Raw genomic sequence first — 16850 nt, 5'->3', positions numbered from 1 at the left:
CTTCATGGTTCTCCTAAAAAACAATAAATAAATAATAATAATAAAAAAATGAAGACCCAAAAAAAATTGAAGAACAAATTCATGGTTGCATTGAATGGATAGGGTCACTGGTGATGAGGGCAGTCGGCCGGGGTTTCCACAATCACAAAATCTCGTTTCTGATTAGCTTTTGGATTTGTTTTGTGAATTGGATCGATACTGAGGTTACCTTTTGTAAATTTTAACATTTCTTTCTAAGTAGGTCGTATAATTACCATAATACCTTTCTTATAACCGTTATATTATAATTAACACATGCATCATGCGCGCAGGCCCAAGCAAAAATCCAAATTCTGGACTTTATTTTTTAGAAACTTGCTTTAAATAAAAGAAACAAAAAATAAGAAATCTTTTTCAAATTCAAATCCTTCACAGTGGAGGGCATGTGTGCCATTTGTGGAGTAGCTCGACGCATCTTAGTACTCATCAAAGAATGAAACATGACGAATGTAGAACTTACTAATCTTGCTTTAGAATCCTCCAATCGTCTAATATGTAGTGCATGATGAATTAATATAATAATTCTTAGAAATGCTTACTACAAAAATGACCTGATTATTTTTTTTGAGTCAATAGAAATTTTAGTTTTCTATATAGGACATGGAATATTATATATGTCGTCAGCAAGGGTGAACATGTCAACAATAGTCGAACCCACAACCTCTTCATTAAACAGTAATGGTCTCACCATTCGAGTAACCTTGTGTAACTAAACTTAGTAGAAAATTTATATTAAGCTTTTTAAAATAACTCTTTAGAGGGATGGTTCAAGTTGTATTTATAATGAAGGGAGATGAAGAAAACCACCAAGACTCAAGAAAGACAAAATGATTTTAACCCTCTAGCCAACAAAATTGTTAAAAGTTTTATAGACCTATTGATATTACTACACTTAATAGTTTCAAACTCACCCAAAAGGGAAATAATAACATCAGATACGTTGTTGTTCAACCAATCCAGAGAATTGACTTGCCCATTTAAAGCACAAACATCAGACATATGAGTATGACAACATTTAAACAAGGCCATCACCATTGATTCATGAGATAACATACATAAAAGACATATAGGAGTCTAAGAATCTTGTCGATCAAAAAGTACCTTACTAGTTGGAGCGAATTGCTTCAATCCTGCGTAATTAATGCATAGTACAATGCAGCCTATAGTCGAGACGAAATCCCAACCACTCGTTTTACCTCATTTCGCATAAGTGAACTTTTTTTTAGTAATATTTATCTGCAAACGAGTGGTTGAGATTTCGTCTCGACTACAAGTTTTGAGCTCGACCATAGACGATACTGTCTTGTACATTTATTGACAACACCCAAACAAAACCCCTACTGGGGGAAATATCCCCTACAAAAGATGAGAACTTAGCACCATGTAATAAGCTAATTTGACATTAAAATTTCTTGTTTTGTTTGGTTCATTCCCCACAAAGTGTAGGCAACAAGCAATTCAAGAAGTTATTTATTTGTTTATTTATAAACCTCAAGAAATGTATTTATAATAAAAGAAATTGAGATATGTTTTCGTAAATCCCAAACCAGTCAAGCAATTAGATTTTCCAATTGATTACAAGTGACCCAAAAAACCACATGTGAATGCAATTGTCATATTTGACCCAAAAAACATATTTCAATAATAATAAGAGATTGCCAATAGATTTTTTTTTTTCACTTTATTATAGTTTAGACAAATTTGGATAAGCTTTTGAGTATTAAATAAATATAAATACTTCAAATAGAATTTTAAGAATTTAAAGGAAAAAACTAATCCACATTAACCTCTTACATTCCATAAACAAGCCCAGGCCCATGGATCATTCGTGTACACAGGTTGGGCTGGGTCAGAATATCAGATCATCCAGGGTGGGCTTGGGCTGGACTGGGCTGTGCAACTTGAGACGAACGCGTATCAAGGTTTGGCGAAGGTACGGCCTCGTTTTATATTTAATGACAAGTCATACATATCAATCCTTGCAAGCCAAATTGGGAAATATTTGGAGAGCAAGTATATCAAACACCCATTTCCAAACAAAAATAGATATCTACTACACAAACATGCAAAAACGATTTTACACAAGAATTGATCTCATAGAAACATTACCAAATGCACAAGTATATTAAACACCCATTTTCAAATAAAAATTAATATCTCCTACACAAACATGCAAAAACAATTTTACATAAGAATCGGTCTCGCAGAAACATTACCAAATACATGCTAAACTCAAGGTGGTCTAATATCAATTATCTTTTTTTTTTAATTGTTTCTTATCTTACTTAAAGCCTGATCTTTCAAGGCAAAGTAAGAAAATAGAAATTCCATGAGTGAAATGAAATTTTTTTTTTTTTTTTGGGTATAACAAATGGAAAATAAATGAATTTGCTATGAGGAAAAATATTGAAAGTGAAACGTTATTTTGATTGAAGAGCATTTTTTGAAGTTTGATTGATGTGACCTTTTATTCATGAAGTTCATATGCTTTTTGTTTATTCATCTTCAATGAACTTGTTTTCTCATGATGAAGATACCTTCGTGAATCTAAATATCATGTTGCACTAGAGAAAATGACAATTTGTTCCGACAATGTTTGAACCTCATATTTATATAGGTCATTTGGAGACCTGCATAATCATTTAAAGGGAGATCTTCCATTCTCCTACAAATATCTTAGTTTGGTGCCTTGATAATCAAGGATGAGGCTAAAATCTAGCTACGATGTATCAAATGTTCTTGGTTGTAATATGGATGAACATCATGTATCTCACATTTCTTTTTATGGTATGGAAGGTATAGGAAAAATGGTAACTTGGATTAATAATAGTAGCTGGCTATATGGTAAAACTTCAAGATAGTTTGCAATGTTCAAATGACAATATTAATTTTGCCATTTTAGTCATACATTACAAGTAACAAACAAAAGAGTGGTGTTAGCGTTTGCGAATTCAAGAAAGAATTTTCAGAATAAAAAGTAAATATATAAGAATTTGAAGATCACAAAAGTAAAGTATCCGCAAAGATTCAGAGTAGAGAATTGAAGTTGGTTCAGAGACTTGATCTATAATTTCTACTTTTAACTTGATCCGTGTAAATGAACGACGAAGATTCAAACGACGAAGGAGAGGAGATCTGTAACTTGATTCATTCTCAAGCATTTGCGTTAGGATTTGAGAGAGGATTTGAGAATGATTTTTATAAAACAATGGAATTTACTATTCTGTCCCCATCTTAACTTTTGAATTTCAAGTAAACCTGCACATAAATGAGGAAAATGAATTCTCACCCAAATTTATGAAGTTTTTCTATTATTTTAAATAAAAACAAAAATGGATAATTACTATTGCCCCCCTGTACTTTGATTTTATTACTAATGTATCCCCTATACTTTTCAAAATTACTAATCCAACCTTTAACTTTGTCTACAATTACTATTGTCCCCCTACCGTTAAGTTCCGTTACTTTACTGATGATGTGGCATCTTTATATTTTCTCAAAAACCCCAAAATACCCTTATACTTATCTCTTTACTTATTTACCCTTATGTCAAGTTACAGTAGTGCCCTTAATTAACTATGGAGAAAAAAAATATCTATAATCCGTTAAAACTCAAATAGAAACGGAAGAGGAAAGAAAATTGAATTCAACTCAAATTGGAAACTGAATATCACCTAAAATATTTTCAAAATAAATGAAGTTTAGTGAAGGTGGGAAATCAAATCAGAATATTTTCAAAATAAATGAAGTTTAGTGAAGGTGGGAAACCAAATCAGAATATTTTCAAAATAAATGAAGTTTAGGGTAAAATTGACATTTAATCTGGTTTTTATAAATGAGGTAGCATCGTCTTTTATTTTTTAATTTTAATGAAGGGCAAATTAGACATTATATATTCAAATTTAACAGCTACTTAACACCGTTATAAGAAAGGGGGGCAACAGTAATTTTGTAAAGAACAGGGTTTTATTAGTAATAAAATCAAACTACAGGGGCCAACAGTAATTATCCCAAACAAAAATGAAAATAGATGCCAAACAATTTATAATAATGAAAAAAATTCTCATAATAGAGAATGAGAATTGATACCAAAAAGAGCCTTACTAAAATTACTTTGTCATTGTAAATCAATTCAAAAAAAAAAAAAATAATAACAATAATAAGTTAATGTGTTAAATAAGCTGATTGACTGTTGAATAAACAAAACTTTGATTTTGTTTGTTAATACGAAATTCTCTATTTTTTTTTCTTCTTTTCTTTATTCTGATTTAACATTCTTTAACTTATTTTCATCTAGAATACCATTATACTATAACAAGTTCTTCCAATATACAAAAGATAGAGGATTGTAACTGACAATTTAAAAAATTATATAAAATCATGTTTAAGGGTGTCAAATTCTAACTTGGACCAATAAATTTTTTCTAAAAGGTCAAAATCAAAACCTTGTTAAACTACTCTCACTGTAAAAATTGTTGGGATAAGACCATATAAAAAAATTTCTCTTGGACTCGTGTGGAAGCCTTTGACAAATCATGAACTATAGAACTTAACCATGCTTCGAATATTAGTAATAAATCTTTGCACTAGTTTTACTTTTCCTTTTTTCAGTCATTAGTCATTACCAATCTAATAATAAGGGCCGGGGCCCATAGGCCCAGGGGAAGGGAGAGACAGGCATGGAAGAACAAAGGCTCAAACCTGAGACCTCCTTGGATTTATTGTCTCTATATAAGAAAACTGTCATTTTTCTGCAAGAAAAATATCTACATTTCATCGGTTTTTTCACCTTGTCATATTGTATAAATATTGTACGAATGGCATGCTAAACATAGCTTAAAAAGTTCGGAAACTAATTACATAGGGAAAACAATGGTAGATTTGTCCAATTACTAACATATCTCCTTCACCCTTAATTCGTTCTCACAATTGAGAAATCTCAACTCAAACCCTATTCGGATTTAAAATGGATATGAATCATTATATGTTCAAACTTACACCTCTAGGGTTTATACTCTAGATGCATATGCCCTTATAAATTGTTAAGTTTCTAAATTTTTTTTTGTGAAAGATTAAATTTCTAAACTTGTTACATATTGAACAACATAGCATTTGCAGTTTTGCATTCCACACTCTAGATCAAGGCCCAAATGGATTGGAAATTTGTTTACATTTAGAAAAACGCTTATTGCTAATAGAAGCCCAGGCCCATTGATCATTCCTTCACGTTTTCAAATAAAAAATTACATATTTATCCTTACTGAATTTTTTATTTTTTTGGAGAATGGTAGCCTTAATAATAAAATAAATTAGGTTATAATCTACAATATTTCATGCTATTAGCATGTTTCTAAACTAGGTCAGAGAGGATTGCTGGTAGAGGGTAAAATAGTAATTTTATAATATCTTTTATATTTCATTTTTAATACCTCAGTCAAGCCTAAAATAGGATGTAAAATTAGGGGTATTTTAGTCATATTAATATGGTAGGGCATTTTTTTGTCATATAAGAAAAATATTTTGAATTCTAATCATTATTGTAAAAGGCCCTAAATGGTGCCTAATGGGGTGGATCTCTTTGTAAAGTTTGCAAAATTAAGGAAATGTTAATAGTTTTATTGAATAAATGAGAAATTATATTAAGCTCTCTAGAGTAATATAATTACAATATGCAATCACGAGTAGAAATATTTTTAACCATTTTAACAATTCATTAGAAAAAAAGAAAAGAAGAAGGGTTTTTCTCTTGTTGTAACAACATTTGGGAAGTAGTTTTGTTTAATATTCCTTTTAAAAAAAATATTGATACATGTTATTCAAATCGGAGAAATTTAGGTTTTGAAGTCTAATTAGTGTGATCTTTTCTATCATCAATTTTAGGTGTCTTCTTTATTCCTTGTAAACATGAAGAAATTCATATAAAACTAGACAATTTATTCCCTTGTTTACATGGTTATTTCAAAAATCTTTGTGACCGTTCAAAGGGAGAGATGGAAAAGATTTCTCATTCTCTTTCGGTATATTTAAGTTGGATGTCTCAATAATTAAGGATGAAACTAGAAACTAGCTATGATGTATTAAATGTTTTTGGTTGGAAGACTGATACAACTACTATAATACACAGACAAGGATATGCACCAAGAAATTATGGTTTCAGTTCTGGTATGGGAGGTTTAGGAAAAATGATAATTTGATGGTGGAGAACAAGATATGGAAACAATATAAAAGCAATGTGAAGCTATAAATAGGTTGGAAATTCTGGAATTCAGTTTTTAGAAATTTTAATTGAGTAAAAAACAGAAAATAGAAAATCTTATTCAAATTCATATCCTTTAAATGGACAGGTGTATCATTTGTGGAGTAGCTTGAGGCATCTTAGTTACTCATAAAAAATGGGAATGTAACTAATGTAGAACTTATTAATCTAGCTTTCAAAATCCTCCAATTCTCCAATATGTAGTGCATGATGGATTAATATAATAATTCTTAGAAAATTATTACTTCAAAAATTACCTTATTTATTTCTTATTATTTGTTGTTAGTAAAGGTTGAATCCACGATGTCAACAATGGTTGAACTCACAACTTCTTTATTAAGAGGTGTTGGTCTCATCAATCGAGTAAACCATGTGTATCTAAATTTAATAGAAAATTTATATTAAGCTCTCTAAAATAACTCTTTAAAAAAGATAGTTCAAATTGTATTTATTATGAAGGGAGATGAGTAAAACCACAGACTCAAGAAAGACCAAGTGATTTTAACTCCCTAGCCAACAAAATTGATAAAAGTTTTCTAGACCTATTGCTCAAAAGGAAAATAATAACATTAGATTCGCTATTATTCAACCAATCTAGGGAATTGACTTGCCCATTCAAAGCACAAACAGTAGACTATATGATTATGACAACATTTAAACAAGGCATGCACCATTGATTCATAAGATTTTTTTTTTTTTTTTTTTGGTAAACATTGATTTATAAGATGACATATATAAAAGACATAGAGGAGTTTAAGAATCCTGTTGATCAAAAAAAGTACCTTACTAGATAGGAGTGAATTTCAATCCTACGTAATTAATGCGCAGAACAGTGCAGCCTATGGTTGAGACGAAGTCTCAACCATTCGTTTTATCTTGTTTCACGTAAGTGAAATTTTTTTAAGTAAAATTTATCTGCAAACAAGTGGTCGAGATTTCGTCTCAACCACAAGTTTCGAGCTTGACTATAGACTATATTGTGCTACATATTACACTCAAACAAAACCCCTAGTTACAGGAAATATCATGTCATCATGCCTTCCATGGGAAGGTTTTTACCTGTTGATAATTTGAATATTGTTCAAATTTCCATCCAAATGACTCTCTTACTGTCCCTTGGAAAGAAGAGAACTTGGCACCATGTAATAAGCTGATTTGACATTCAATTTTTCTTGGGAACCACAAACTATAGACAATTTTTGAATTGCTTGCACTTCAAGTATTTGTTATTTTTTTCTAAACCTCAAGAAATGTATCCATAATAAAAGAAATTGAGATATCTTTTCGTACCGGTTTCTAGAATCCCAAACCTAACCTACCCATTAAAGCAATTAGATTTTCCAATTGATTACAACTGACCCAAAAAAACCACATGTGAATCCAATTGTGATATTTCACCCAAAAAACAGATTCCAATTTAGACAAATTTGGATAGGCTTTTGAGTATTAAACAATTATAAATACTTTAAATTGTTATAAATAATATTTATTATGGATGTCCATTACCCCAAAGAGATTGTACTTCCAATTGAAGATCTCAATTACCTCAAGATGCAATATTGGTGAAGATCACAACCATCTCATTACACAATATTGGCAGTCAATATTTCCATTCTATGTACCTTCTATCTTGGGCGGCAATCTATCTTTCCATATCAAGAATATCTTATTGTGTGCAAGAATCATATATTGTATTTCCATATCAGAGTAGATGCTCATTCTACTATAAATATGTAATGCACTCAACTGAATGAATTAGTTCTGATTGAACTCATCTTGTCTTTCTTCTTTGTATCTAATATATTTTCTCTTTATTTTATAAAACGTTATCAGCACGATTCCGCTCGAAGAACGAATCCGCTCTAAGTATTGCGTTTTGAGAAGAAAGACAGCAGACTATGTATCATTATGTTTTCTATTCCAAAGTAAAAGAATGATCGACCTCCTCGCACGTTTTTGTAAACAATGGAGTTTACCTTGTCCATCTTAAATGTAAGTGCATCATGATAAAAAGGTATGTGTTTTATTGAATCTAAGAATCAATCAAATAATAAGATATTATGTTGTTTTAACGATTGTGGTTTTATTTATTGTATATAGTGGTTGCTAGCTTTGCACCACAAATATTGTTAAATGCACCTGAAGTTGCAAGATTTGAAATTGTAAATGAATACAGTTTTACAGATGCACATGAAGTTGCAAGATTTGAAACTGTAAATGAATACAGTTCTGCAGATGCACATGAAGTTGCAAGATTTGAAACTGTAAATGAATACAGTTCTGCAGGTGCACATGAAGTTGCAAGATTTAAAACTGTAAATAAATACAGTTCTGTAGTTTTTGAAATTAATTCTCTTTTGAAATTATAAGGAACAAATATTATTCATGAAAATATCCCAGCAAATTTTCAAGTTTCAGATTTGTTGTTACAATAGTAATATTGTAAAAGGAGTTTTAAGAAATACTCTAAATGATATCATGCCTATTTGTGGCTGAGTAAAATAATGGACTATTAATGAAAAGTCATGAAGCTCGTCTTATTGGTTCTGTTCCATTCCCTGAAGTGAATGCAACAATTCATGATATGCCTGAAAGAAGGCAAAATTAAAATTATGGTCATGACTGTGGAAGAGGATGAGACAAAAGACGAAATAATTACCGTCATTATTATGTAAATAAATAGGAGAATAATAAGGATTCTCAATATAACAATTCAAGGAGTGAAGATAATATTTGTTACCAATGTGGTATGAAAGCCATTAGACATGTATCTGTCATACTCCACAATATTTAATTAAGCTTTGTCAAACCTTAATTAAAGAAATAAAATTAATGTGGAGATAAATTAGATTTTCCAAAATCATGATACTTGAGCAATTTTTGCCTATAAAATGAATGATTTTGATGGCTTCACAGATACTACATATCTAAATGCTGCAAACTTCTTTGAAGATAATAGTTGAAGATTTGATTATGTAATTATTTTCTTTTCAAATCTCATCTCATATGTTAGTTTATCTTAAATTTAATCTTTTTCTTCTATAATTTTTTTTATTGACTTTTTATATATCTTTTAATATATTTTATTTCATTTTGATGAAGAATGTGAATATTCTCTTATATGCTGTGACGCATATTATACTGAGAGAAAAATATCTCTTATTTGATGATGCGGAAGTCAATGTTCATATAAAATCGGTAGTACAACATTGATTGGAAGTTCCGGAAGAGCTAATCTATTATTATCTGGGAGATAAAATTGGTTATAAATAATTCATTATTTTGTAGTAAGTCTCAAAGAAACTTATTAAGTTTCAAAACTATTTGCCAAAATTATTATCAGATTGAGACTACAAATAATGGTATAAGTAAATATCTATACAAAGTTATTAGATATTTCTCCCAATTTGTACTACACGAATATCGCATGGTTGAAACACATGCTTGGATAAATTAAATGAACATTGATTCCAATAATTTTATTATTTGGCATGACCGGTTGGACCATACCGGATCAAGTATAATGCGAAAAATTATTGAAAATTCAATTGTCATCCATTGAAAAACCAGAAGATTCTTCAATTAAGTGAATTTTCTTGTATTGGTTGTTCTCAAGAAATATTTATTATTAAATATTCACCAGCTAAAGTTGATATTGAACATTCTACGTTTTTGAAACGTATAGATGGTGAAATGTATGGGCCCATTCACCCATCATGTGGACCATTCAAATAATATATGATTTTAATAGATGCATCTATAAAGTGGTCACATGTATGTTCATTATGAACTCGCAATTTGGTGTTTGCGAGATTGTTTGCTCAAATAATGAGATTAAGAGCATAATTTATGAATTATAAGATAAAGACAGTTTATCTTGATAATGCTGGTTAATTTACATCTCAGGCTTTATGATTATTGTATAACAACTGAGATCACAGTTGAATAGCCTGTTACTCATGTTTATATCCAAAATGGTTTAGTAAAATTATTTATTAATTGTCTCCAATTAATTGCTAAACCATTGTTTATGAGAACAAAGCATCATTTGTACGCATCAGGCCAAAAGGTTGTCATAAATTCTCCCTATTACAATTGGCTTATGGTCAGAAGCCAAATATTTCTCATCTTAAAATTTGGATGTACGGCTTACGTTCCAATTGCTCCACCACAGCGCACAAAGATGAGTCCCAAAATAAAGTTGGGAATATATGTTGGATATAAATCTCCTTATATAATTCAATATATTGCTAAGGATAGGAGATTTATTTAATGCAATACTTGCTGAGTATTATTTTGATGAATTAGTTTTTCCAACATGAGGGGGAGAGAATAAACAGGTTGGAAAAAGAGATTGATTGTATGCATTATCATTATCTCATTAGATCCTCATGATCGAGCAATCGTGAACTTGAAGTTCAAAGGATAATGCAATAAATATTATAAATCAACTGCGATTTGTGACACTGCTAAGAGTTACTAAATCTCATATTCCAGCTGTAAATGCTCTAATTAGAATTGATGTCCCAGCAGGACAATCTATCAGTGCAAATGAAATTAAACCACGTTTAAAACGTGGAAGATCAATCGGTTCCATGGATAAAATCCTAGAAAAGGAAAGGAGCAAATGATCAAGATGGTCATAATATGGAGACAATTGATTATGAAGATCCTGAAGACATAACTTTCTATAAAACCCCAGAAGAGGTTCAGGTACTTGAAAATAATGAAGAGATCTCGATTAGTTATGTCATTGCAGGAAAAAGATGGAACCGAAAAGATAAAGTTGTCGACAACATTTTTGCATATTATGTTATTGTTGAAATAATACATCAAGACGAGGATCTTGAACATGAATTTGTTGATGAATATAAATCAAGAAATGATTGGCCAAAATGTAGAGACGCAATTCAAGCATAATTGAATTCGCTTGAAAAATAAAGTTTTTGGACCTGTAGTCCAACATCTGAAGGTATAAAGCCAGTGGGGTACAATTGAGTTTTCTGCGAAAAATGAAATGAGAAAAATAATGAAATCGTGATATATAAAGCATGAATTATGGCACAAGAATTTTCGCAGATGCCTGGCATTGATTACATGGAAACATGTTCTCTTGTGGTGGATGCAATCACCTTCAGATATCTTATTAACTGGCAAAGATATGAAAATTTTGACATGCGTCTAATGGATATTATTACAGCCTATTTATATGGCTCACTCGAGTGTGAAATATATATGAAAATCCATGAAGGATTCAAAATGACTGAAGCATATAAAAATTCCTAGGAAGTTTGTTCAATAAGGCTTCAAAGATTATCAAGGCATATATGGTAATCTCCTTAGTGGATATTTATTAAATGAAAAGCATAAAAATGATCCAATTTATTATTGTGCTTTTATTAAAGGATATGGATTTAATTTTAGTAAGTATATATGATGATGATTTAAATATTATCGAAATTCCTGAAGAGTTTCCAAAAGCAGTAGATTATTTTAAAAAAGTTGAAATGAAAATCTTGAAAAGACAATGTTTTGTCTTGATTTGTAAATTGAGCATTTGACGAATGAAATATTCGTTCATCAATCAACTTATATAGAGAATATTTTGAAGAGATTTTATCTTGATAAAATACATCCATTGAGTACCCTAATGGTTGTAAGATCGTTCAATATAAAGAAAGATTCATTTCGACCCCAAGAAAACAGTGGAGAATTTCTTGGTCCTGAAGTACCATATCTTAGTGCAATTGGGGCATTAATGTATCTTGCTGATAATACACAATTGGATATAGCATTTTCTATAAGTGTATTAACAAGATTTATTTATTCTCCAATACGAACACACTGAAATGTTATAAAACATATATTTCAGTATATTAGAGAAATTATTGACATGATATTATTTTATGAATGTGGATATCAACTTACTAGTTTTGCAGATGCAGGATATTTATCTGATCTACATAAAACTAGATCTCAAACATGTTATTTATTTTCAAGTGAATGTTAGCTATTTTATATTTGGTTAAGATCAATGATACAACACATTCATGAAGCATGCAGTCTTCTACTAGAAGAAGGAATTTCAACAATATTATATGAAGATTTTGCTGCATGCAAAGCTCAATTGAAGGGATGATACATCAAAGAAGATAGAACGAAGCATATTTCACCGAAATTCTTCTTCACTCTTGATCTTCAATGAAATGATGAAATATATGTTCATTAAATTCATTCAAGTGATAACTTGACAGGTTTATTTATTGAGGCGTTGCCTACTTCAAATGTTGAGAAGTTGGTATATGATAATGGAATGTACGTATTCAAAGATACTCAATGATGTTATCATCAGGGGGAGTAAAATACGTGCTGCACTCTTTTTCCCTTAACCAAAGTTTTGTCCCACTGGGTTTTCCTGGTAAGGTTTTTAATGAGGTAGCTACCAATACGTATTATTTAGATATGTATACTCTTTTTCCTTCACTAAGATTTTTTTCCCACAGGGTTTTTCTTAGTAAGGTTTTAACGAGGTACATTATCTATTGATGGACATCCAAGGGGGAGTGTTATAAATAATATTTATTATGGATGTCCATTACCCCAAAGAGATTGTACTTCCAATTGAAGATCTCAATTACCTCAAGATGCAATATTGGTGAAGATCACAACCATCTCATTACACAATATTGGCAGTCAATATTTCCATTCTATGTACCTTCTATCTTGGGCGGCAATCTATCTTTCCATATCAAGAATATCTTATTGTGTGCAAGAATCATATATTGTATTTCCATATCAGAGTAGATGCTCATTCTACTATAAATATGTAATGCACTCAACTGAATGAATTAGTTCTGATTGAACTCATCTTGTTTTAAGAATTTAAAGGATAAAACTAATCTGTATTAACCTCTCACATTCCATAAACAAGCCCAGGCCCATGGATCAATAGTGTACACAGGTTGGGCTGGGTCAGAATATCAGATCATCCAGGGTGGGCCTGGGCTGGACTGGGTTGTGCAACTTGGGACGAACGCGCATGAAGGTTTGGCGAAGGTACGGCCTCGTTTTATATTTAATGACAAGTCATACATATCAATCCTTGCAAGCCAAATTGGGAAATATTTGGAGAGCAAGTATATCAAACACCCATTTCCAAACAAGAATTGATATCTACTACACAAACATGCAAAAATAATTTTAAGCAAAAATTGATCTCGCAAAAACATTACCAAATGCATACTAAATATATGCCTATGATCAAGCACCAAATGGATACATTGGATGTGAAATAGGGCTTGCTTGGGCTGAGGTGAAATATATGCTTTGGTTTAGTCCAACCACTCTCCTAACCTCCACTTTGGGTTTAAAACAATTAACGCAAAAACCAACTTTATTTGTTCTCAGATACTCACTATGGATTCTGCCACATTTACTCTCTCATCGACCTATAAATGAATAGTCAAAATCTATCTCTTGATTCACGCTCCTATTCATTTAAGGGTGTCCGGATTTAGATTTTTTCCTACAAAATAACATCTATATCCATCCTATAAGCAACTGCATTCCAAATTGCTTACCATTTCGGATAATATCCGATTAAAATTTTATCCAACTAAAGTAAAATTTTCTTTCAAGAAAAAGAATATAGAATGTTAACTTTTAAATGGCATTTTTTTTAAATGGCACTCACCAATTGACATTTTGACACTCACTAAAGTTTGAACCAGTTAATCCTAATTAATAGTTTAAAGTCATCCTAAACTCCGTCAATTGTCCATAGTCAATTGACTAAATTATGGAAAATCCGACAATTGGCTAAATTATGGAAAACCCGACAATTGGCTAAATTATGGAAAACCCATTAGATTAACCATTATATTCTCTAAAGGCTAATAATCGGATTCGAGAATCAAAAATAAAAAATCAAAATGAAAAAATGATAATCAACAATCAACATTTGGATAGTTTGTCAATGTAGGGTTGGTAGAGTGGTAGAGATCCATGCTTCTTGTGGGTTCAACCTTTTCCCCCCCGGGCTTTTGTCCCCCCCCCCCCCCACTTCCCCCCCCCCCCTCCCCCCCCCCCCCCCCCCCCCCCCCCCCCCCCCCCCCCCCCCCCCCCCCCCCTTTTTTTTTTTTTTCTTTTTTTTTTTCCCCCCCCCCCCCCCGGGGCCCCCCCCCCCCCCCCCTTGAAGACCTATTGAGGGTCCCACGGAATATTTATTATTTAAGTCTCCATTTTTTGGCCCTACCCAAAAAAAAAAAATAGATAATGATAGCATTTCAAAAGATGTAAAAATAAAAAAAAAAAAATCCATGCTTCAACCCTAAAACAAAAAAAAAAGGTAAAATCAACCAATGTACTTAATTACCTACTAACATAATAATATAAAATCAAATACAAAAATTGCTAGACAAAAAAAAAAAAAAAAAAAAAAAAAAAAACAATAAAAATAAAAAAAGAACCTAATTGTAAGATTTTTCCAAAATCTAAACCCACATAAAAGGAAAATAAATAGGAAGAATAAATAGAAGAAAAAACATAAAAAATAAATAGGAAAAAGAAAGAGGGAATGAGGAATATACGCATGAGTTAATCCACGCTTCCACGTGGATAATCCATCTCCTTTTTTTAGTGTTCTTCGTTTATTATCTTAAACTAGAGATGTCATTCTCAATGATCACATGGCTTGTTTGTTAACACTTCTATATAATCTTAATTAATGGATCTCTATGTCCTAATCCACCTGTTAAGTGGGCCCCAATGATGTTAATAACGTGCAAGCATATAAGACGAGATGTATATATAAAGCTCAGCTGTCACAAATCACAATAATTCGAAAAAACATAATTCATTCATTTTGGTTGTTAGAGAAAGTTTCTCCAAGCTTCCTCTGCTTCAAACAAAGTTTCCGCCATTAAAGAAAGAAACAAGAAGATTGTGGAATTTGATCGATGGAGAATCCAGAAGATGATGCAATGAAGAAAAACAATAATCCAGCTCCTGGATCTGTGGCACCGGCCGACATCGAAAGCCAGCCATCGGCACCGGCCGGCCAAGAAGACCGGTCATCGGCGTATACTTCGATTGTCCGGCGATGGCGAAGAGAAGATTTGTTGAAGAAAGGTCAAGTGGTTCTAAGAACAATTGCTTTGGTCTTCTCAGTACTTTCGTTTCTAATCATGGTTGCTAACAAACACAGCACCGATTGGGAGAATTTCGATAAATATGAAGAATATAGGTAAAAATTCTGATTTCCTGATTTAATTTCGTTTCTTCAATTCCAGAAGAATTGATTCGGTGAAATGTGATTAAATTGAACTCGACTATTGATTCAGGTATTTGGTAGCGATTTCCACACTTTCAATTATTTATACGGTCGCACAGGTTTTGCGCCAAATTCATGAATTCTCTACCGCCAAATACTTAATTTCACGGCAAGGTTTAAACTTGCTGGATTTCTTTGGTGATCAGGTCAGTTCTTCAGTTTTTTCATCTTCCATCTCAGTTCCTGCCACCATATATATTTAGTATGAAAAATTCCCAATTCGAAAATTTTGAATTTGCAGTTCATGGCTTACATGTTGATGTCTGCGGCATCAACAGCAATTCCAATGACGAATAGAATGAGAGAAGGAGCAGATAACGTATTTACAGATTCATCTTCAGCTTCAATTAGTATGGCTTTCTTTTCCTTCATTGCTATGGCATTATCAGCCCTAATCTCTGGATATAAGCTTTCAACTCAAACATATATTTGAGTTTTCCCTGTTGGTTTTGGTTCTGTGAATTTCTCCTCTCCTTTGTAATTGTGGTTTCTTATCTCATTATTTACTCCCTTTTTGTATATTCTTTTAGGGTTAGGGAGTGCTTTTAAGTTCAATAAGGGGATTTAGATTTTAGGGGTGTGTGTTGGAGAGTGTACATTGTGGAATGGTTTCTAAACATTTCCTGGGTGTTGTGTTTGTGAATCTGTATTGTCCCATTTGTCATTATTAGTGTCCTTTTCATTTACAAATTTCTTTAATAAAAGAATTCTCAAATGCAATTACAGCCACTGAATTCTTATGGGTTATGGATTTCTTTTTTCATTTTTTCTAAATTCAGTATTGAGAAAATTTATGAGATCATTATCACATATATGATTGCATTAAGCTTCTCCAACATTCACATCACCTTGAATTTCTCCATCATTCCTGGTGCAATTTGCAAAGAGATAAAAACTTTTTTAACCAATGAAAGTTAATAATTATACTAAAATGGTTTTAGATATAGAATCTTTTTGAATTACAATCCTTAGGGTGGTGATGGTGGTTGCTGAGTACCTAAGGCTCTTTTTCATAACAATTGTCATTCTCTATTATAAGAATTTTTTATTATTTTAAATTGTTTAACATTTATTATTATTTTTGCTTTTATTTAAAATAATAATAAAAATTTCCAAAATGTCTATTATGGATGAGAATCCAATCTCTTCATTTTTATTTTTATTTTGGAGACTTAGGCTCTGGCTGAGGAACAGGCTCCTTCAGCCAGACAATGGAATTTTGCC

At 31.6% G+C, this 16850-nt stretch overlaps 1 protein-coding gene across 1 annotated transcript; it reads left to right on the top strand.

Moving 5' to 3' along the window:
- Positions 1-15134: 15134 nt before the first annotated feature.
- Positions 15135-16496, top strand: LOC149008157 (CASP-like protein 4B1). The gene is made up of 3 exons (XM_089166228.1): positions 15135-15539; positions 15637-15772; positions 15868-16496. The coding sequence occupies exons 1-3, from the start codon at positions 15253-15255 to the stop codon at positions 16057-16059; spliced, it is 615 nt and encodes a 204-aa protein (XP_089022354.1). The 5' UTR covers positions 15135-15252; the 3' UTR covers positions 16060-16496.
- Positions 16497-16850: the final 354 nt, after the last annotated feature.

Source organism: Hakea prostrata, chromosome 8, assembly GCF_041222555.1.
Source record: "Hakea prostrata isolate BN-2017 chromosome 8, UWA_Hpros_2, whole genome shotgun sequence".
Classification (NCBI taxonomy): Eukaryota; Viridiplantae; Streptophyta; class Magnoliopsida; order Proteales; family Proteaceae; genus Hakea; species Hakea prostrata.
The sequence above is the reverse complement of the archived record's forward strand: the minus strand, read 5'-3'. Positions and strand labels throughout refer to the sequence as shown.

What these genes read in the sequence shown, in the direction of transcription:
- LOC149008157 (XM_089166228.1), top strand. Translation starts at nt 15,253, where the DNA reads ATGGAGAATCCAGAAGATGATGCAATGAAGAAAAACAATAATCCAGCT. An exon ending in GATAAATATGAAGAATATAG is followed by an intron (nt 15,540 to 15,636) that starts GTAAAAATTCTG and finishes CTATTGATTCAG; the next exon opens with GTATTTGGTAGCGATTTCCA. An exon ending in TGGATTTCTTTGGTGATCAG is followed by an intron (nt 15,773 to 15,867) that starts GTCAGTTCTTCA and finishes TTGAATTTGCAG; the next exon opens with TTCATGGCTTACATGTTGAT.